Source organism: Leopardus geoffroyi, chromosome E1 (assembly GCF_018350155.1).
Source record: "Leopardus geoffroyi isolate Oge1 chromosome E1, O.geoffroyi_Oge1_pat1.0, whole genome shotgun sequence".
NCBI classification, from domain to species: Eukaryota; Metazoa; Chordata; class Mammalia; order Carnivora; family Felidae; genus Leopardus; species Leopardus geoffroyi.
The window spans coordinates 56,549,749-56,572,222 of record NC_059330.1 but is presented as its reverse complement, the minus strand read 5'-3'; the positions used below and the strand labels follow the sequence as shown (position 1 = coordinate 56,572,222).

General features: G+C 53.4%; 1 protein-coding gene across 4 annotated transcripts; it reads left to right on the top strand.

Moving 5' to 3' along the window:
- The first annotated feature begins 283 nt into the window (after positions 1–283).
- Positions 284–21,402, top strand: ST6GALNAC1 (ST6 N-acetylgalactosaminide alpha-2,6-sialyltransferase 1). Of its 4 annotated transcripts, XM_045489723.1 has the most exons (11): positions 284–561; positions 803–1,237; positions 2,161–2,573; positions 17,677–18,328; positions 18,743–18,911; positions 19,077–19,248; positions 19,478–19,616; positions 19,862–19,965; positions 20,160–20,249; positions 20,336–20,435; positions 20,688–21,402. In XM_045489723.1, exons 3-11 carry the CDS (start codon positions 2,443–2,445, stop codon positions 20,877–20,879), a joined length of 1,749 nt encoding a protein of 582 aa, XP_045345679.1. In that variant the 5' UTR covers positions 284–561; positions 803–1,237; positions 2,161–2,442; the 3' UTR covers positions 20,880–21,402. The 4 variants fall into 4 exon arrangements, with proteins under 4 accessions (XP_045345679.1, XP_045345683.1, XP_045345682.1 ...); XM_045489727.1 differs by lacking the exon at positions 803–1,237 and having other exon boundaries at positions 284–414; XM_045489726.1 differs by lacking the exon at positions 803–1,237 and having other exon boundaries at positions 284–414; positions 2,149–2,573.
- Positions 21,403–22,474: the final 1,072 nt, after the last annotated feature.

The following is a 22,474-nucleotide window of genomic DNA, read 5'->3' as shown; positions in this document are numbered from 1 at the left end:
ATGATCTTTTACCAACTTTATCTGCACGGAAGATCTCGTGCATCCTGTCCGCTGACGTATAAACTCTAAAGTCAGAGGCTTTTAAAAGGAGAGGGAAGTTTGTCCACCTTACCTAATGCGAAACCGTGGTGATGGCCGGAAACCCATTCGGAAAGTCTGTTTCCACTAGAACGCGTGTTTCTCTGGATCTCACTCTGTGCCCGGCGGCGACGTGGTCTGGAACCCGAGAACCAAGAAGCCAGAAGTCTGGATTGTCTGCCACCCCACCCCCCACCCCCTCAGCGCGCCCAGGAGCCCACTTAGATCTCTCCGCGCTGTGGGAGGCAGAGAGAAAACACTGGCAGCCAGAACCTTCTCCAAGAGCAGGGGGCGAGATGCTAGAGATGCTTCGTCGCAATCAGACCAGTGCCAAGGGTAAGCCAGCGCCTTCCCCACGCGCGGTCCGTTTGCCTAGCATGGCGCACAGGCACCAGGGCGTCGGGCGATTGCTCGTGCCAAGTTCACGGGCGAACTCTGGTCAATGAAGGGTCGGTTAAGGAGGAGAGTTAGAACTTAACCCGGGTCGGGGCGCCTGGGTGGCGCAGTCGGTTAAGCGTCCGACTTCAGCCAGGTCACGATCTCGCGGTCCGTGAGTTCGAGCCCTGCGTCGGGCTCTGGGCTGATGGCTCAGAGCCTGGAGCCTGTTTCCGATTCTGTGTCTCCCTCTCTCTCTGCCCCTCCCCCGTTCATGCTCTGTCTCTCTCTGTCCCAAAAATAAATAAACGTTTAAAAAAAAAATAAAAAAAAAAAGAACTTAACCCAGGTCTATGCAGACAATGTTTATAGAATCAGTGTATAGGGTCGTTTGCAGGTGAGGTGTGTTCAGAGAGAGAGAGAGAGAGAGAGAGAGAGAGACTGAATCAGCACTGAGAGGCACTTGTCTCCTCGTTCCCAGCCCCTCCCCTGGAACAGTGCCATGCGTCCCGGCGTATGGCAAGGGGCAGAGGAAGCCCATCCTGCGTCTCTATTCCTGGCAGCCACTCAGAAGCATGTTCTTACTCTTTTCATCCTGCCTGGGGAAGGTGGTTTAAACATTTATTGGTGCGTGCCCTGGGCGAAGGCCAAGGACGTTGGGTACAGGATGGGAGGCTGTGCGATTCCTCCGAAGGCACCCTGCCGTGTGTGAGCCATGAACCCGGGTCCCGCGACCTTCAGAGCTTAGGATCGCGAGCCATTTCGGCTGCTGGATAACCCCTGTGTGATCCAACATCCTGTAAGCGAGAGTTTGAAAAGTACTAACCCACCGTACTTGACCAAGGGCTGCGTCTCTGAATTTTCTAAGTCTTCTACACCGGGTCTTGGTATCACTTCTCTGAGCTACACATTTCCCCTAGGCCTCACGCCTTTTGTTCTTCCTATCAAAACAGAGTTAATGATTTCTCAGAGGTGTCGTTACTCGGCAGATAAGGATGCACTCTGTAAGTCAGTCGGATGGGTCCCTGAGAGCTGAGGGCTCCCTCCGTGATCTGGGGCAAGCCGCCTGCCCTCAAAGGCGATGTCCCCAACCGCAAAAGGGGGTTGATAACAACGCCTAGCGGCTCGGGTGTCTGTGAGGGCGGTCCCACATGCGCACCGTTCAGAGTGCCTGGCTCAGAGCTCTCGCCTGTACCCACGCCACTCGTTGCCGTCATGGCCATGACTCCGGATGAGGAGCCGGGAAGGTTGAGCCGACTGACGGTAAATCAGCGGTTCTCGACTTGGCCGCGTGTCGGGATCACCTGGGGGAACTCAAAAAAATACCCCTGCCTGGGAGAAGAGCCACCCCTGGGGGTTCCGGCTTCGTTGGTGGGGGCTGCAGTCTGGGCATTGGATGTAGCAAAGCTCCCAAGTGATTCTAATGCACACCCGGGACTGAGAGCTACGACCCTGAGCAGTTTGCAAATGAGATGTTCTCGCAGCTCTGGTCTACAGCTGCACAACGTTCTTTTAGGAGAGACTGCTAGGAGGTCTTAAAGCCAACCAGATTCCCTGTACCTTCCTTATAAAGGTCATGTTGAACTTGGGGGCCGTTCAAGGCTCTCCCAGCGTCTGCACTTGTCCAGGGTCCCCAAGGGTTTGGAACCTGATAAAAGCGAGGTTCCCTGTGACGTGTGCATGTTTCTCATAAAGTTCTACATGCAGAAATTGGCTTCAGAGACAAAGAAAAGGAAAGCAAACTTGTTTGAACAAAAGGAGTTTCTCTTCCTTCGAGCCACGCCAGCTTAGAAGCCTCCACAAAGCAGGGAAGGCAGCTCCTCCTTTCGCTCGCAGACACTGATAGACTCCGTGCCTATCACAGTGGTTCACCGTCAAGGCAAACGGCGTGCACTCCCTGGCCAGGAGTCCTAAGCCCTTAAACTACCTGCGGTCCACATCAAAGCTCCAGGATATGCAGAACTTTCTCGCAGCACCCGAGCCACCACCATGAGGACCTGCCTGCGGAGACCCAGTCGTCTGGACCAAGCTGTCCGATGGCTCTTGCTTTTGGCCGTGTTGATCTCCTTATTCTTTGTCCTGCCCTCCTTCGTTAAGGAACCCAATACGAAACCTTTCAGGTAAGGTTCTGGCCCCTTTCCCAATGCCTCAGAATTTATTAGAGGAAACTTGAAAGCCTCTCGTCCAGGGAAGCCTGGGGAACCTGCTCCACCCACACGGGGGTAGGCGGGGGTCAGGGATGTTGTCAAGAAACACTGGCAAGAAAGATCCCAGGGGGCCTCTGGGGGACAAGCAGGTGTCAGGGGTGGGAAAACCAAGGGGTCCGGATGCCTTGGGGCTGGTAGAGGGGAAATGTGGGCAGGAGTCTGCGAACGAGGAGTCTGGGTCTCCGGAGGGTATAGACAGAAAATGCCTTCCCCCTCTGGGCCCGTGAATGATAATAGCAGCTCTGGGGTGAGTTCTTACATGCCATTCGCTGTGTCCTAAAGCACAAGATTTACCCCGTGGATTCCATGCACTTCAAATTTTATTTTTTTTTAACGTTTTTTTAATTTATTTTTGAGACAGAGAGAGACAGAGCTTGAACGGGGGAGGGTCAGAGAGAGGGAGACACAGAATCCGAAACAGGCTCCAGGCTCTGAGCAGTCAGCACAGAGCCCGACGCAGGGCTCGAACTCACGGACCGCGAGATCATGACCCGAGCCGAAGTCGGCCGCTTAACCGACTGAGCCACCCAGGCGCCCCGATTCCATGCACTTCAAAATCACACGCTCCCCGTGGAGTTTGTCAGAAAATGACCTCTCCCCCCAAAAAAATGAAAAGAAAAGAAAAAAGAAAAGAAAAGGAAAGAAAAGAACCTCTCCCTTGGCTTAATTCTGGCCCCCAAGTTCATCCTTACATACAAATCTAGTCCCATCAGACGCCATCACATCAACTCTGAAAAGGCTACTGTTAACAGGTGTGAATGTTGACTCTCTCCTCAGTCACCACACTAGATCACTAATGCTTTTGAAGTTTCTAGAAACTGAGAGGTGAAAATATGTTTCTCTTTTGACTTTGCACTTCTCAGGCCACCGTGAATTTGAGGATCCTCTGATGTGTGCTGACCATTTGCATTTTTTCTAACTAAGTCAGCCAGCTGTCACCGCCGCTTGTCTTTTTCTAGGGAATGACTGGGTCATATCTCTTGCTTCCCCACCCCCCAGAAAAGGAAGCGAAATTATTTCTCTTTTATTCAACGATAGGAGTTTTTTGTGTATTAGGGATATTAACCCTTTTCTATCGTAGATGTAACAATACTTGAAATGTTTTCTTCAGGCTGATGTTTGTTTTTATTGCCTTGTTTATGCTATCTCACGTGACACAACTCCTTCTCATGTAGGTGAAATCTATTTATCATTTCCTTTATGGCCACTGGACTTTGTGCAATTTGGGGGAAAGTCTGTCCCACCCCAAAATTTTATAAATTGCCATATATATATAGATAGATAGATAGATAGATGTATACATATATATACATTAGTGAATATATATACATTAGTGAATACATATACATTAGTGAACACACAGTGTAGACTTAGGTTCAGGAGTAGAACCCAGTGGTTCATCACTTCCAAGTGCTCATCCCAGTGAGTGCCCTCCTTAATGCCCATCGCCCATTTAGCCCATCCCCCCCCACCTCCCCTCCAGCAACCCCCAGTTTGTTCTCTGTATTTAAGAGTCTCTTATGGTTTGCCTCCCTCCGTTTTTATCTTATTGTTCCTCCCCTTCCCGTTGCCTTCTATATTGTCTACTAATATTTTTGTACTTTTTTTCTTGAAGCTTAAATCGTTAACCTACCTGAAGCCTATTTTTGTGCACGGTGTGAATCTGGGTTTGCATAGGCCGAACTCTTTTGACCACAAGTGACAAAAACCCAACGCAATCTGGCTTAAACAAGAAGACCGGGGAGGGAGGGGCGCCTGGGTGGCTCAGCTGGTTCAACATCCGACTTTGGCTCAGTCCATGATCTCACGGTTCGTTGGTTCGAGCCCCACGTCTGGCTCTGTGCTGACAGTCCAGGGCCTGGAGCCTGCTTTGGATTCTGTGTCTCCCTCTCTCTCTGCCCCTCCCCTGGCTTGTGCTCTCTCTCTCTCTCTCTCTCTCATAAATAAGTAAACATTAAAGAAAGTTTGTACAAAATAAAAGAAGCCCAGGGAAGGAGACAAGGTCAGAGGATTACAGTGTCCCTGGAGAGACACGTTGGGGTAGGAGTGGGCTGCAGGAGTCACTCATAGTGACCCGGATGCCTGGTCTCCTTCCCCAGCCGATGTCACATGTCCTGGAGTTAGGGGGAGATATAAGCAGACTGGTGCCTGTTTCTGGTCTAGAGATTTCTGAAGGCGGAAGGTGGTGGGAATTGTCCATGGTGTAATGTACGTGGGAAGAAGGCTCTGGCCTGGGCCTTCAGAGCCCAGGAGGCTGTGGACGGCAGGTCAGCACTCCTGTGGTGCCAGGAGGGATCACGGCCCCAGAACCCCCCAGTTACCCGCTGGGGCCAAGTAAAGGGACATCCACTCCAGAGAAGCGTTTGGGGACCCCGAATACTGTTGGGGGCATTCACGAGGGGATCCTCAATGCAAAGGAGAGCGCTGCCCCAGGGAAGCCACACTTACTGACCTTACCGAGAGCACCACATCAGCAGACAGAAGCCACTGGAACCTCAGTGCGAGCGGGGACACCAAATGCTCCCCACTCTTCCCAGACTTGAGTAATAATACAGGAGAGCTAGGCCTTCAGAAGGAAGGAAAGGTCTACTCTGTGCCTGACCAGGGACTCTAGCTGCCCCCACCTCCCCCACCCCTCCAGCCTCACCCCTGCCAAGCCTGGATCTCTGGGGGGGAGGCGGGGGGCGGGGGAGGCAGGACACCTGGAATTCTAAATGGATGAGACTGAATTTGGGGTTTAGGTGTTTTGCTTTGTTTTTTTAAATCTTTTCTGTAATTATTTTGTTTTGTCTTGTGTGTGGATGGAGTTTGAATCATCAAAGGTGACTGTGAAGTGAGTAAATCTGCCCTAGGCATCAGAGATAGGGAAAGGGCCACACACTGAGACTTCTCAGTGAAAGTCTCTCCTTACTACGCTGCCAATCAACCCGCAGAGCAGAGACTGAGCGCCCTGAGCCAGAAGTCCCTGGAGGAAAGGTTGTGTGTCTGTTGAAAGCTTCGTTGAGAAGAAGGACCGCGGAGGCAGGGAGGGCTTGGAAAAGGCTGGTGGGGAGGATAGCATAAACAAGGAGGCCGACCCGCGGAAGTGTCCTCTCGGCTGAGCCTCGGGCAAATCCGCCTTGCAGGAATGAGGGGCTTGCTCTGGGGAGCCCAGGGAGGGCATTTCAGGAGGGTGGAGCCGAAGGTTGATGCAAGAGGCTTTCATGCAGGGAGGCGACCTCAGCAAAGCAGGATTGTGCAACGATTGGTCTGCCAGGAGGGAACAGGATAGATGGGAAGGGAGGTGTGAGTCACAGCTTTGGCCTGACCCAGGGCAGGAACCAAGGGAGGGACTTCGACAGCCGATTATCCTGCGGTGAAGGGAAGGACCGGGGCTGACAAATGCCCCTCCCTGGCAGATTTAGGCAGTGAAACGTAAGGTGCAGAAGATCTGGGAGGGGTGGGGTAGGAAGAAGGGGAAAATCAGGAGACACTTTGAAGAAGAGTGGGGGGAGGGGAGGCACGTGTGCAGTTAGAGACGGGGTGGGGGTGGGGGTGGCCCACCTCGCCCCACAGTGCTGCCTGGGCAAAGGGTGACAGTAACATCAGACATAAAAGGGAGTCGTAGAATGCCAACCCAAGTATAGGATCAGCGGTTTCTGAAGGTCCCTGTTCCCAAGTCTGCATGTTAATGACACCTCAATATCATCTCAGAGCTGGAGATTTCCCCAGACTTGCACCTATGCTCAGGAGCTTTCTGGGGGTTATTTCCCTTTTTTTTTTTTTTTTTTTCTGGGGGTGATTTCCAATCTTCGCAATCGTCGCCCAAGATCAGCGTTTTTATTCTTTTACACAAATGAGGGAGATGAGACTCCAAAACGTTAAGCCTCATCCCACCCAGCCAGGAAGGAGCAAGACAGAGACGTGAACACGGGATTTGGGCTCCACTACCCGGAATGCATTCACTCTCAGGAGACTCAAAAGTCCGATGGAGGGGAGAGCCACACAAGAAGCAAGAGAGGGAGGGTGACATTATTAATAGTGGTAAATACCCCACCCCCCCCCCCACCCCCCGATTTAAGTCCAAGGTGACGAGCGCTATGGGAAGAAACTAAGAGTAATTACATCCGGGGGCAGGGGCAGGACAACATCCTGGTGGCATTTGCAGAGCGCTGGCAGGCTGGGCGACATGGCAGCACGGGGGACACGGCGCACCAAGAGGCAGCAGAAGGAATGGTGCAGAAGCAGGGCCACCGGTGGGGGGGCGGGGCGTGTTCCTCGAGGGACTGATGACTAATGGGAGCAAGGCTGATAGGGGCTCTGCATGCCAGGCACTGGTCTCCAGAACCCATGATTACTGACCACATATCAAGGCTTTTGGGTAGATATTATTATCAGCAACACCCCTCTTTTACAGATAAGAGCGGTTAGGCAACTTTCCCAACCAAGGTCACCCTTGTCACTTAAGTTCAGGCCAGCTGGCTCCGGAGTCTGTGCTCCAAGCCACGACCCAGGCTGGTGTCACAAGCCCCACCCCCGTCCCTCGGCAGTGTTTTTTCATTTTTTGTTTCTAAAGTTAATTCATTTATTTTGGGGGGGGGGGGGGGAAACACAAGCAGGGGAGGGGCAGAGAGGGGGGGAGAGAGAATGCGCAGCAGGATCCCGGCTCTCAGCGAAGAAGCCTGACGCGGGGTTCGATCCCACCAATAGGGCGCTCGTGACCTGAACGGAAGTCAAGAGCCGGACGCTTAACCGACTGAGCCACCCAGGCGCCCCTGCGAGGTGGTTTTTAAACGCTTGTTGCTGAAAGAGCGAATGCGTGGCCCTTGAGGGACCAACAGTTAGATTCCACGGCTAGGAAAAGCTTTACAGGAACAGAGGAACTTGAATACATTTGTGCATTGTGCATATCCCTCGGTCAGTAGATTGCACGGCAGACGGTGGGGGGAAGGTGGTCTCCGTGGGGGGCTAGGTTAGAGGCTGTTGCAATGGTTTAGGGCCCAAGAGCCCTGGGCGGACGGCGTTCGGAAGAAAGGCCTGAATAACTCAGATCGGTTGGATCTGGCAACAAACAGGATGGGGAGGCAGTGGAGAGGAAGGACTGGGACACAATGGTATGATTTCAAACCTGGGTTATTGGACTACTTCTCGTATCTTCTTCATTTGGTCCCAGTCTCCATTGTGCCCCTGGATAGGTAGATACCAGCTAAGACCATGTCTCTACCTGCTTGGTTTTCCTGGTCTGGAATGAATTTGTCTTCAACAATTCTGTGGATTCTCTTTTTTGTCTTATTTTGGTCTAAGACACAGGACTTTCTTTTCTATGACTTCCTGGTTTCCGATCCTGGACCCCTATTCATGGAGCTGCAGGGAAACTTCATGTCGGGACCGTCCTCCCTCCTCTGCCGCCTCCCCAGGATGATGTCAAGGGCTCCCGGATGGCCACGCCATGCCAGCGCCCGGGGAGGGGTGGCTGATTCTTAGCCCTCGTGTGGCCGTGGAGACAACCGTCGTCCCTGCCTCTTGGCCTTTTCATGTCCACCTGGCTTAGGTGTGAGAATTTCCTGTTGTCGGAATTACGGTTCTGTCTTCCTGGGTTCAGTGTGCAGCCATTGTCTGTCAGGGGTCTTCTTAGACCCTAGGAACACGACAAGTGGGGCTCAGGAGCCCTCCGAACTTGGGACCCAGAGCCCCTCTCTCCTCTCTGTCCTCTTCACCCAGACTAAACTTTCTAGGGAGGGGGCGATGGTGGGAGGAAACAGACAAGTCCTTCTCCGAGACATTTGATCTATTTCACCAAATCTTCTCCTCCCTCTAAGGTCTTTCAGGGTGTCCTCTACTTTCTAGTTCTTACTGGGGCACCTGGGTGTCTCAGTTGGTTAGGCGTCTGACTTCAGCTCAGGGCATGATCCCGCAATTCGTGGGTTCGAGCCCGGCATCAGGGTCTGTGCTGACAGCTCAGAGCCTGGAGCCTGCTTCGGATTCTGTGTCTTCCTCTCTCCCTGCCCCTCCCCTGCTCATGCTCTCTCTCTCTCTCTCTCTCTCTCTCAATAATAAATAAACGTTAAAAAAATTTTTTAAATAAAACAACACCAAAAGAGGCCAATACATTTTATCAATAATGTGCAAAATGAGAGATAAACCTATTTGATTTGAGGTAGTTTAAATGAGATCTTAGTAAAATGTAAGTGCCTCATCGGTAGCCATTCAACATTAATGACATATTTCCCTAAGTATCATAATAAAGGTAAGTTTGGAGTTCTTAAAAAAGAAAACAGAGTCCCATTTAATGGATGAGGAAACAGGGGCTCTAAGGGTGCTGCACCTTGCCCGAGATCCCACAGCTGGTCACTTGGTGGCCGGGCTGGAACTCAAGCAGGTGACTTTCCACCGCGGTGAGCTCCGCTGTCCTCTTGCCCAGTGCCGGGAAGTTAGTTTTCTGTGATTATCCCCAAGAGAGGTAAGCTAGGTACCACATACAGGTGATAAACATAGACTCTGCTTTAAACAGTCTTGGTTCACAAGGATCGTTTCCCAGCCACCGGGCCACAGGGTCTCATCTCGTATCTGTGATTCTTTTTTTTTTTTTTTAATTTTTTTTTTTTTCAACGTATATTTATTTTTGGGACAGAGGGAGACAGAGCATGAACGGGGGAGGGGCAGAGAGAGAGGGAGACACAGAATCGCTCACAGCAATGACCTCGGTCACACCCACCACCCTCCCCGTTCAAGGTCTTCCCTGCTCTCCTTAACTAATCTCAAGACTCACGCCTCTGGGTCTGGGGAGAGCTGTAGGCTTGTGTCTGTATTTGTGGATCCCAGGGAGGGAAATCGTCCAACATTCAAACCAGCCTCCCACCCACCCTGGGCCACAGTGAGTTCAGTGAGGTGAATGGGATCCCAGAGAAGGCTCAGGGCTCCCCTGCTGGGGGAGAGCTTTGGAAATTGGATCCCGCTACTGAAGCGTTAGGAGCAGTGGCTTAGATGTGTTTCCTCTTCTCCCGCTTTCTGTTGTTCCCCATTAGGATTTAATTGGCCGGAAACCACACAAATAAGAGAATTGGCTTTGATTTGAAAAGAGAACACTTAGAATAACAACAGAATTCGGATTTCTGGGTGTTTTCTCTCGAGCCTACAAAGAGAATTAAGGCAAAGTAGAGATTTTAGCGACTGAAGCAACTTGTGGATGCGTCTAAAGATTCAAAGTGAAGTTCTAAAATGTAAATCATGCAAGAAAGTGTCAGGATTTCCTGGGGGAAATAAACTGCCAAGTTTGGGGGAGGGGGAAGCAGAATGATCAGTTTTCATCTCAGAGAAGACCGGAGCCCCTAAAGAGTTATGTCGGCCGGCACCAAGGGAGTTGGGGAGGCTCCAGGCTGGGCTATGATTAAGTTTTTTTTTTTTCTTTTTAATGTTTATTTTTGACAGAGAGAGGGGGGTGGGGGGGGGCAGAGAGAGAGAGAGAGAGAGAGACCCAGAATCTGAAGCAGATTCCAGGCTCTGAGCTGTCAGCACAGAGCCCGACGCGGGACTCGAACTCACGGACCTGGAGATCAAGACCTGAGCTGAAGTCAGACACTTAACCTACGGAGCCACCCAGGCGCCCTACTGTTACTGAATTACTTTACATTTTTAAAGAATATTTATTTATTTTTGAAGGAAAGAAAGACAGAGTGTGAGCAGGGGAGGGGCAGAGAGAGAGGGAGACCCAGAATCTGAGCTGGCAGCACAGAGCCCGACGCAGGGGCTCCAACTCACAAACCGTGAGATCATGACCTGAGCCGAACCCCGACGCTCAACCGACTGAGCCACCCAGGCGCCCCAAAAGTGCGACATTTTATATTTTTAACCACCCCCCCCAATAGATTAGAACTTGATGTTGGATTTGCTTTTTGCTTGGATGCGATCCCTGAATGATTTGCCTGTCCCCCTGAACGCTTAATACACATCAGGCACTGGAGGGGAGAGCCGCCCATCACAGAGGGTCCTCAGCAGGGGGTGAGGAAAGACACTGTGGCGACCCTACAGTTGGTTCCCCTTTCCAAGGAGAGGCAGGCATCATGAAAACCCAGCTGGGGGAACCAGATGCGTGACCCTGAAGAGGCTCAAGACAAAACGAGTGAGCAAAGAAGCTGATGGTGGGGATTCCGGGGAAGGGGGTCCGGGTCGTGAGGACGTGATTAGAGGCATGTGTGTGGCCAGCCACTTATCACGAGGCAGGCACACCTAGCCTGCAGCCTCTTCAGCGTCTGCTCCGCTGAATGGCACAGCCCAGAATTATTTAGGGAAATCAAAGGGTTTTGGCTTGGGGGGGAGGTTATTAAAGAATAACTGATAGACGAAATTGTATATCAGTTTCAGGTGTACAACATAATGATTCCATATTCACAGACATTAGGAAATGCTCACAATAAGGCTAGTTACCCCTCGTCACCTTACCAAGTTGTTATGATATTATCATATATTCCCGATGCTTGGACTTCACACCCCCGTGTCTTATTTATTACTGGAAGATCCTTGTCTGGCTCATTTCACTTAGTGTAATACCCCGCCCCCCCCCCCCCCCCCAGGTCCATCCACGTTGCTGCAAATGGCAAGATCTCATTCTTTTTTTTTTTTTTTTTAATTTTTTTTTCAACGTTTATTTATTTTTGGGACAGAGAGAGACAGAGCATGAACGGGAGAGGGGCAGAGAGAGAGGGAGACACAGCATCGGAAACAGGCTCCAGGCTCTGAGCCATCAGCCCAGAGCCCGACGCGGGGCTCGAACTCACGGACCGCGAGATCGTGACCTGGCTGAAGTCGGACGCTTAACCGACTGCGCCACCCAGGCGCCCCTAGATCTCATTCTTTTTAATGGCTGAGCAACTCCATTATGTACACATTGGCCGCGTCTTTATCCATTCATCTACCGATGGACACTTGGGTCGCTTCCGTATTTCCGCTGTTGCGAGTAATATTGCCATGAACATAGGGGTGTGTGTGTCTTCTCAGACTAGCATTTTCTCTTCTTTTTTTTTTTAATTTTTTTAATGTTTATTTATTTTTGAGAGAGAGAGAGAGAGAGAGACAGAGCACAAGTGGGGAGGGGCAGAGAGAGGGAGACACAGAATCCCAGAATCCGAAGCAGGCTCCAGGCTCTGAGCTGTCTGCACAGAGCCCAATGCAGGGCTTGAACTCACGAACCCTGAGATCATGACCTGAGCCAAAGTCGGCCCCTTAAGCAACTGAGCCACCCAGGCGCCGCTCAGACTAGCATTTTCATTTGCTTCGGATGAATACCTAGATGCGCAATTGCTAGCTCATCAAGGAGGTGTTTTGAGCTGTTTTCTTTTCCTGGATAAAAGAATCTTTTTTTTTTTTTTTAATTTCTTAAAGTTTATTTATTTTTGAGAGAGAGGAAGCGAGCATACACGAGTGAGGGAGGGGCAGAGAGAGAAAGAAAGGGAGAGAGAGAATCCCAAGCAGGCTCCGAGCTGTCAGCACAGAGCCCGATGCGGGGCTCGAACTCATGAACCGTGAGACCATGACCTGAGCCAAAGTCGGACGCTTAACCGACTGAGCCACCCAGGCGCCCCCCATTTTCCTTAGGATTTTCTGAAAGATGTTCTCTCTTCTCTGGCTGACTTGATTGTAGGAACGCGTATGCAATACATGTAGCACACAAAACATGTGTTGATTGACTTGTGCATGCTCTTGATAAGGATTCCAGTCACCAGCAGACTATTAGGAGTTGAGTCCGGGGGGAGTCAAAAGTTACACGCAGATTTTCGACTGTGTGCGGGCTGGCGCCCCCCCCCCCAACCCACACACCATGCAAGGATCCACTGTGCTATTGCACACTTGCCAACCGTTGTTTCATGGCGCCAAGGACAAAGAAACCTTGAACCTCTTTGCTTCCAGGTCCCCCTGAGTGTTGCGTAGTTCAGAATTTGGAGGGAAGAAGATGTCAGACCATTATTCTTCCGTATCCGTTTCACGTATTGACTAGAGCTATGTGAGCCCCGCTGATAAATCTATTTTTAAAGTATAACATTTTACGTTTTTACCTCCCCGGTAGATCAGAATTGGATATGGAATTGCTTTTTGCTTGGATGCGATCCGTAAATGACTTGCCTGTCCCCCGGAACCCTTAACAGAAAACAGGGTCCCCTCCTTCACTACCCCCCCGCCCCTCCCCCTGCCCTGGCCTTGCCCATGGTGTTTACATTCAGGATCACATAGGATCTGGACAAGACGAATGCAGGGCATTCACCATATGGCCGGAAGGAATTTGAGCATTCAGTAAATACCAGGCAGGAACAGAAGGAAATGCCTACGTAAAACACCCACATTCCTAGCAATCATAGTTGTGTTTAATTATAGGGAATTGAAATGGAACTTAATTACATAATTTTGTCAGTACCTGGGTCACTGCTGCAACTCCGTGTAAAACTTAAAAGAGTCATCAGTAATCTGCCAGCGTCGCAGGCAGACAGCCCTGCACGGGGCCCTGGGGCTCCCGCTTCTGGAAGGGGCTGCAGGAAGGAGTGCCTGGTGCCCCCTCTTTAGGGGCTGGCGTGACCACGAGGCAGAGGGCCAGCTGTCTGGGCTGCACGCCCACCGCGTCTAGGGTGGAAAACCACCCTGCCACACCAGCTCCCCGATCACAGCCACGCGAAGGTGCTCGCAGCTTGGAAGGGAAACTTCTAGACGCCTCTTGCGGTTTGGGCGTGGGAAATGCGGGTGGAGGTGAATCCGAGGTTCAAGGCTGAGTGACGAGAGCTGTTTGCCATGAGAGTTAACACCTAGGCCTTCGCCTGTGCCCCGAGCCTGGGGCTTCAGCTCAGTTGTGACATTAAAGGGGAGAAGGGGTGCCTGGGTGGCTCAGTCGGTTAAGCATCTGACTTCGGCTCAGGTCATGATCTCACGGCTCTGAGTTCGAGCCCCGTGTCGGGCTCTGTGCTGACAGCTCGGAGCCTGGAGCCTGCAGCCTGCTTGGGATTCTGTGTCTCCCTCTCACTCTCTGCCCCTCCCCCACTCGTGCTCTTTCTCTCTCTCTCTCTCTCTCTCAAAAATAAACATTAAAAAAATAATAAAATTGGGGCGCCTGGGCGGCTCAGTCGTTGAGCGTCCAGCTTCAGCTCAGGTCATGATCTTGCGGTCTGTGAGTTCGAGCCCTGCGTCAGGCTCTGTGCTGACAGCTCGGAGCCTGAACCCTGCTTGGGATTCTGTGTCTCCCTCTCTCTCTGCCCCTCCCCTGTTCATGCTCTGTCTCTGTCTCAAGAATAAATAAACATTTAAAAAAAAAAATTTTTTTTTAAGGGAAGGAGTGAATCTCAAGGCCTCAAACCTTTCTATGAAACAAAGGTGGCCCAAGTCTATCAAGTGTATGTTCTGAACTATCTCAGCTTTTCCACTCCGCGTGGATGGTCCTCTTTCAGAATGGATACTTTGGGGGGGGCCGGCCCAGCTCATGAGCCAATAACCCCCTCTTTCTCTTGAGACTGTCTTCCTCCCGTGCACAGGGTAGACCCCAGGAGGCCACTTGCCATGAGACCCGTGTCACTTACCTTGTGGCCAGGGATGGAGAAGGGACCCAAGTGAGACAGAATGAGAGTCAAGAGTCCCCGGGGCAGGTGACTTGGGGCTGCCATCCTCCATGCGGGCTGAGGAGCAGAGAGAAGAAAGCAGGCTGAGGGAAACAGGATAGGTAGGAACAGGGACAGGCCTCAAAGAGAGATTCCAGGTTCCAGAACCTTCTAGAGCCCCAACCATGTCCTGGCCTTGGGCTCAAGATGTTTTCTCTCCTTATGATAAATCTCCCCGCCCCTTCCCCCCTCCCCCCCTTTTTGTTTAGTTAAAAATGGAAAACAAAAAAAGAATAAAGGCTTCAAACCTTGAAGGCTATTATCTTTTCCAGGCTGTTCCGTGTCACAGCCCAGCCCTGCCTCGCGGCCTTTCTCTCCTTTCTGGGCTGTGGGATAGCTCTCGTTCGAGTCCCTTCTCTGAGCCATAAAACAAAGGCAGGGGCATTTGTTCACTGAGCCCAGGTAACAATGTGTAAGTGTTCCCAGGAGGAAGGACCCCCCACTGCCAGCCTTTCCCTAACAGCCTCCAGAGAAGTTTGAATGTCAGAACAGAGAGTGTCCTTCTTGGAGCACTTGAACAAGCATTCTTCCCTGGGGCGCAGGAAGCAGGAAACACGGCCACAATGCAGAGGGAGGCCCCACACGAGGAAGGATTAACATGGGTAATCTCCTTACTGCTCGTACCACCTTGGGCCAGCCCTCTATTGGTCTAGGGATCAAAGTCTCCTCTGTCTTCCACCTGTAACAACAGTGACTGTGTTTTCTGTGGGTTCGAGGTCTGTGCCTTGTTCAAATTTGTATTCCTGGGACCCACAAAGCACGTTGCACGGAGACAGTGAACAGCTGTTGAATGAGATGTTCTTCTGCGAGTACATATTTCAAATTCTCTCCCACGTTTGTTTAAATCCATTTCCCCGGGGGGCTCAGAAAGCCTTGCAAGGGGCGCCTGGGTGGCTCGGTCGGTTGAGCATCCGACTTTGGCTCAGGTCATGATTTCACGGTCCGTGGGTTCGAGCCCCATGTCGGGCTCTGTGCTGTCAGCTCGGAGCCCGGAGCCTGCTTCGGATTCTGCGTCTCCCTCTCTCTCTGCCCCTCCCCCGCTCACGCTCTGTCTCTCAAAAATAAATAAACGTTAAAAAAAAAATGTTTAAAAGAAAGCCTTTCGAAAGCACTGATGTGATACGGCACCACCCCGGGGGGGCTTGGCAGTAAGGGCTGCTTGGAGTGATTTCTGCCCCCTCGGAGCCTGCGATCTAGGGCAGAGCTGACATCTCGTTGAACGACTACAACCCAAAACACGCCCAATTCGATGCCACGTAGGGGTTTAGCATTCACGTTGTCACGGACACAGAGCTTGGGTCAGGCTACCTCCCGTGGCTCATCACGATCACCCATTTCCCCGGCACACCTCCGAGTTACAACTTGGCATTTTATCTGTGATGATCTGTGGTCCCCCATATATCCTGGGCTCCGTGGGGGCAGGACCAGACCTGGTTGAGCTCGTCACCCAGGCCCCAGTAACTAGCCCAGCGTTCATAGGAGATGCTCAAACGTCGTGGCTGAATAAAAGAACAAACTACGGGCTGTGGAGTTGGGAGGCGGGCAGAAGTCAAAGCTGCAACCAGGGGATTGGGACCCCGGACTCAGGAGACCCCGCCCCAACTTGCACACGACAAATCAAGAATGAATGACGCCCCGCGGTCGGGGAGAGAAGGGCGGGTCTTATTGGCTGAGCAGGTGTTTTGTGCCAGATGCTAAACACGGGCTGTGAGTCAACGCCCACAGCTGACTTCTCTCAGAGGCAAAAGGCAGCAGCCCATTTTACAGATAAGAAAACCGAGGGCCGGGGGGGTGAAGATTTCTCCCAGTCATGCTGGCAAACTCCCACTCGGGTCTGGCTGGCTGCACCTGTCATGCTCTCTCTTCTCTCTCTGTGGCCTCAGTGAGTCTGTGATGCGGGACTTGGAAGAAGGATGAGAGCAGACACAAGGGAGCTGCCTGGGACAAGAGTGACCACGATGAGCCAGGGAGGCCCAGGACATCAGGGTAAAGAGCAGGAGTTAAGGACACCTGGAAATCCAGTAGGATGATGGCTAGGTCACCAGACAGGATGATTCTTTCTCCCAAGGCTCCCAGGAATCGCCCCCCAAAACCTGTGAGCACAGAGACCCCACCTCAAAGTCCAATTACAGACCCGCGCTGAGCGGAGGACCCGCGCTTTTCTCAGAACACCTGACGCTAATTTGCATAAATTAAGTGATACTTTTGACGGCCTCACACAAAAGAAGAGAGTGAAAAGAAAGTAAACGTAACCCTTGGAGTCAAAACCCTTGAGTGCCCCAAGCCAGACCAGGCACCCTGAATGTATCTTCTCCCACCGCTAGACCAAGCACCGTGCAGTGGAATTCAGCTTATGAGCCCCCACCCCCTTGCTTCGGCACCCTCCCCACCCCGCTCTCCCCCCTGAAATTCTTCAGTAGCTCCTCCTGGACAAGAAGACCAACGATGAAGTCCAAACGCCTTAGTCGGACCTACAATGCAGATAATAATCTGTCTGCCCACTTGGGATCATCTCCTGCCCAGGCACAGACCCTTCCCTCGTGCCCACCAAGCTCACGTGCCCCCCGCCCGGGGTGAGACATGTTCTGTACCGTAATCACACAAATGTGTCTTCACTAGGGTTCCCCTTGCAGGTGGCTGGGAAACACACCTCGCATCCGGGATGTCCGGCATCTAACGTGAGATGGGGGCTCTTGACGAGTGAACACTTGCTGAGTACCGAGATTTTTTCCCAACAATGCCAACAGGCAAGCTTGTTGTTAGGCAGGGGTTGAAGTAAATATTTCAGGCCGATCTTTCGATCAAGGATGGCAGCTATATTGGGGCGCCTGGGTGGCGCAGTCGGTTAAGCGTCCGACTTCAGCCAGGTCACGATCTCGCGGTCCGTGAGTTCGAGCCCCGCGTCGGGCTCTGGGCTGATGGCTCAGAGCCTGGAGCCTGTTTCCGATTCTGTGTCTCCCTCTCTCTCTGCCCCTCCCCCGTTCATGCTCTGTCTCTCCCTGTCTCAAAAATGAATAAATGTTAAAAAAAAATTTTTTTTTAAAGTAAAATTTAAAAAAAGAAAAACAGAAAAGGTCAACAGCATGCTACAGATATTAGTAACAGGGCGGAGCCACAGTCATCCCGGAGCCAGCACAGAGAGGGCGCTGTCCAAGGTCAGCCTTGTCAGCTGCACTCCTGACGCCAGTTCCCATAACAAACTCCAAGCCACCACCGCCCACTACTTAGAGGTCACGGGTAAGTTTCCAGACCCAACGCCAACAGGTTAATTTGGGGCATAGATGGCGATACTCATGTCTCGTGGAAACCGGTTTGAAGTCTACCCGAGGCACAAAAAGAAATACCATTTATGCTTCAACCTGTTGATACGATCCTGGACCTTAATCCAAGGGCACATCCGTCCCTAGGCGCCAGCACATGGGTGACGAGGAGAGAGCTTCAGGGTCGCCACACAAGTCTGCACGGCAGGCTCCCCCACGGGAAGGAAGGACAGCGGCTCCTGCATCATCGTCCGCGCGAGGGAACAGCGTGCAGGTGCCCCCGGCCCAGGCCACAGCCCTCCCTGCCAAGGGGGACATCAGAGAAGAGACCGGTGGGGCCACCTCGACTGGGCCGGCCCCACCGAGGGGTCCAAAGAGGAAGGACACCGTGCTGGACACGCGGCCCCCGAGGGCACGGGATGGGGGGGTGGCCTCAGAGGCACTGTCACTGAGGAGTCAGGACGCGAGGACAACCAAAGGAAGGCAGGACCAGAATGGGGAGCCCACGGCCACCAGGACGGTGCCCTCGAAGCCTCGGGCCAAAGCGGCCACCACGGCAAGGACACCTGTGCCAGAAAGCCAGGCCGAGGCGCTGACCACCCGGGGAGCAGGGTCAATGAAAGGAGTGGCCTCGGCCGTGATGCCCCGCCGGGAGACACCCCGGGCCAAGCCACCCTCCACCCCTCGGCAGGCCCGCACCACACAGAGAAGCCGAAGTCTGCGGGCCGCCAACTTCAAGTCTGAGCCCCGGTGGGATTTCGAGGAACAATACAGCTTTGACGTGGGGGCCCTACAGACGGTGAGTCCTCCCCCTGGCTCCCTGCTCTGAAGGCCCCTGCAGACAGACAGGCCACCCCGCCTCTCTGACCTCCCGGGCTCCGCCCCCAGGCCCTGCCTGGTCCCACCCCGTGCCCTCCCCATCCTTCTTTCCAAAAGTGGTGGAGGCTGGACGGGAAGGCAGGCCCAGATCCTGGCCCGGGCCTGCCCCGGAGCTCCCAGAAGGCCTGGGCAGGGTCACCGGGCAGGGTCACCGGGCCGGGTCAGAGAATCTACCCCCGCTGCAGCAGGACGGCCAAACCTGCATCCCGAATACCACGGAAGCCGCAGTGCCTTCCAACCTCTCAGGCCCACTTTCTGCCCCTGCCCCCAGCCCCGCCCCTGGCCGTGGCCTTCCGGGGGCCTGTCCCCGCCTGACCCGCCTTCCTGCATATAGACCTGCCCCGACTCAGTGAAGGTCAAGGCCTCCAAGTCACCCTGGCTGCGGCCACTCTTTCTGGCCAACCTCACCCTCTTCCTGGACTCCGGCCACTTCAACCAGAGCGAGTGGGACCGTCTGGAGCATTTTGCGCCACCCTTTGGGTTCATGGAGCTCAACTATTCGTGTGAGTCTTCCGGGGGAGGGGGCGGGTAGGGCCTGGGCCCACGGCACACAGCGGCTGCCCTCTGCCTCTGGCCTGCCTCTCCCCTGGAGGCCGCCAGCCCCGGGAGAAACGATGGGCTGCCTCCGGGCCCCTCCGGGGACTGAACGTGAACCTCCCCTGTTTCAGTGGTGCGGAAGGTCGTGACCCGCTTCCCTCCGGTGCCCCAGCAACAGCTGCTCCTGGCCGGTCTCCCCGCCGGGAGTTCCCAGTGCATCACGTGCGCCGTGGTGGGCAACGGGGGCATCTTGAACGACTCTCACGTGGGCCAGGAGATAGACAGCCATGATCACGTCTTCCGGTAAGCGGTCCGGCCCCGGGCTCCCGCCCGGACTCCCTCCTAACAGAGACGGGCTCTTCTGAGAGGTCTCATCGGGCGTTCTCTGCCTGTACCTGGAAGGTGGAATCCTGGGCTCTCCGGAGACTCCCCATATAGCTGCCGCGCCCCCCACCATTTCTGTGCATCCCCCCCCCCACCTCTGTGCGTTCCCTCCTGCACTCACGGGTTCCGTCGGCCTCTTTCTGTGTAGACTGAGTGCAGCGGTCACTAAGGGCTACGAACAGGATGTGGGCACCCGGACGTCGTTTTACGGCTTCACTGCCTTCTCCCTGACCCAGTCGCTTATGGCCTTGGGCGGTCAGGGTTTCCGGCACGTGCCTCTGGGGAAGGTGAGCAAGGAGGGACGGGCCCGGCCGCACGCAGAGTCTGAATGAGGGCGCACGAGCCAAGAGAGGGAGCCGGGTGATCCTGGGTCTGGGGTCTGGTGGGTGCAGGGTCTGCTCGTACGAGGGGCGAGAACACGGACGATGGCCAGACAGAGCCGGAAAGAGCGAGGGGGCGGGCCGGAGTCAGAGCCAGGCCGCCCCTGGTCCTGAAGGCGGGACTCGGACCACACACTGTCCTCGGTCCTCAGGACGTCCGCTACCTGCATTTCCTGGAAGGCACCCGAGACTATGAGTGGCTGGAGGCGATGTTTCTCAATCAGAGCCTGGCGAAGACTAGCCTTTCCTGGTTCAGGTACCCCCGGCCCCCCCCCTCCTTCCCCACCCCCCGGCCCCCCGCGGAGCTGTGCCTGGAGCGGCTCTGAAGGGGGTCGGGCGGGTGGGGACAGCCTCCGCTGTCACCTGGAGATGGGGTGCCAGGTGCCCTGACTTGGCCCACACAGGAGGAGGCGAGAGAACGGAGCCCGAATGACCCCTTCCTGCCCACAGGCACAGGCCCCAGGTGGCTTTCCAGGGAGACCCGCCATGGGACAGATATCTGCTGCTGCACCCCGACTCGCTGCGGTACATGAAAAACAGGTGAGGGCAGCTGAGGCGTGTGGACAGGCCCGGGTCCCTGTCAGCCCTGCAGCCTCCTGACAGCCCGGGGCCGGGGCACTTCCCAGGTTCCTGAGGTCCAAGACCCTGGACACAGTGCACTGGAGAATCTACCGCCCCACGACCGGCGCCCTCCTCCTGCTCACAGCCCTTCAGCTCTGTGACCAGGTGAGATTCTGGAGCAAGAGGGGGGCCACCTGGGGAAACAGCTGCGGGCCGTTCCTGGACGGGCGCAGCACCGGACGACGGCCGGGAGGGCGGGGGAGTGTGGCCCCGTAAGTGTCCGTCCAGGGGCCTGCGTCCGGAGCCCTAGGGCTAGCGCCAGGATACGGCCCCCCCCTCCCCCGACACGCAGAGACCACGAGAGCGAGCCTGAGAGAGAGCGACTTCAGGCTTCTCTCTCCTCCGACCTTTATGTAGGTGAGTGCCTATGGCTTCATCACCGAGGGCCACGAGCAATTCTCCGATCACTACTACGATAAGTCCTGGAAAAAAACAGTCTTTTACATCAACCATGACTTCCAGTTAGAGAGAACGCTCTGGAAGCGGCTGCACGATGAAGGTATAATCCGGCTGTACCAGCGTTCCGTAACTTCCAGACCAAAGACGTGACTGGAGCCTGGACAGCAGCGGTCTCCTCGGCCTTTCCGGGGCACGGGGCAGGGTGGGGGGTGTTGAGGCCTTCCGCCATTTTCCCAGGGCTCAGTCTGGGCTCCAAGCCCCTCCAGACACCCCCGGGGACCACTGAGGAGAGACTCCCAAGATGACAAATGACTGAGGTTTTGGAGACCTCGGAACATCGCTACGGGTTCCGTTCAAAGGGAGGAGGACTCCGGTCTGGAGACCAAGGAATTTGAACGAAATGGCGTGATGACCGGTCAATACCACAGATCCCTGCTGAAATTCACCCTTCACTGTCCAGAAGATGCTTGACACCAGGGGAAGAAGCCTGAACCTATGGACGCACGTCGAGTGGGCCTTTTTTTGGTGTTTTGCCTGAGTAGGCTTTACACCCAATGGGCGAGGAGCCCATTGAGGGGCTTGAACTCATGACCCTGAGATCAAGACATTCGCTGAGATCAGGGCGCCCGGGTGGCTCAGTCGGTTGAGCGTCCGACTTCAGCTCAGGTCATGATCTCACACTCTGTGGGTTCGAGCCCCACGTCGGGCTTTGTGCTGACAGCTCAGAGCCTGGAGCCTGCTTCAGATTCTGTCTCCCTCTGTGCACCTCCCCCACTCATGCTCTGTCTCTCTCTCAAAAATAAATAAAAATGAAGGAAAAAAAAAAAGAGGTTAGAGTGGGAGAGAGAGCCGAAGCATAAGAGACTCTTAAAAACTGAGAACAAACTGAGGGTTGATGGGGGGTGGGAGGGAGGAGAGGGTAGGTGATGGACATTGAAGAGGGCATCTTTTGGGATGAGCACTGGGTGTTGTATGGAAACGAATTTGACAATGAATTTCATATAATAAAAAAATGAGATTAAAAAAATAAATAAATAAAAATGTTCCTAGATTTGGTTTTGAATTCCAAATCTTGTACTTAGCAGTTGTGAAATCTTGAAGGCGTTACTTAATTTCACTGTAGATTGTCTAGAGGACCCTTCCGGGGCTTATCAGATTCTAGAAGGATCTGCACCTTTCCTTGTCTTTGAGCTATTTGGCAACTCTCTGAGTTGTAGACAACTGATAGTAATAAATATGAGTCTTGTCCACGAAGATGCGGAAAGTTTTGTACAATGAAGACACAATGAGTCCCCTGTGGATGGTGACCCATTTTATATGTACAAGCGAGTTCATTTAGCATTCCTTGTTGCCTGTATGTGTCTGTACTTTGGGCTGTCCTTTGAACCAGTATTTCCCTCTCACTGGTTCCTTCATCAATTGATAAGTTAAATAAAATCCTTGATGTGTGTTCATTTTACATTTGTAGGACAGTCATGATTTTACCCTTAAACGCACAGCCTGCAGCATGCCCTTAGGCCACTGTTTTCTAATCTGTAACACGACTTTTAGGGTGTCCATTTCGCAACGATTTAAAAAATTACTGTATGTAAAAAGCCCGATACAACAAGGACCCAGTTTCCTCCCCTTTCATTCTCTATCCTCCTACCGTCCTGCATTTTCTCCAACCCCACGTTGAGAATTTGGACCAAGCCCAAGGCATTTCAGTTCGTCTTACCCCCCTGAACTCTGTCTTTAGGATTTGG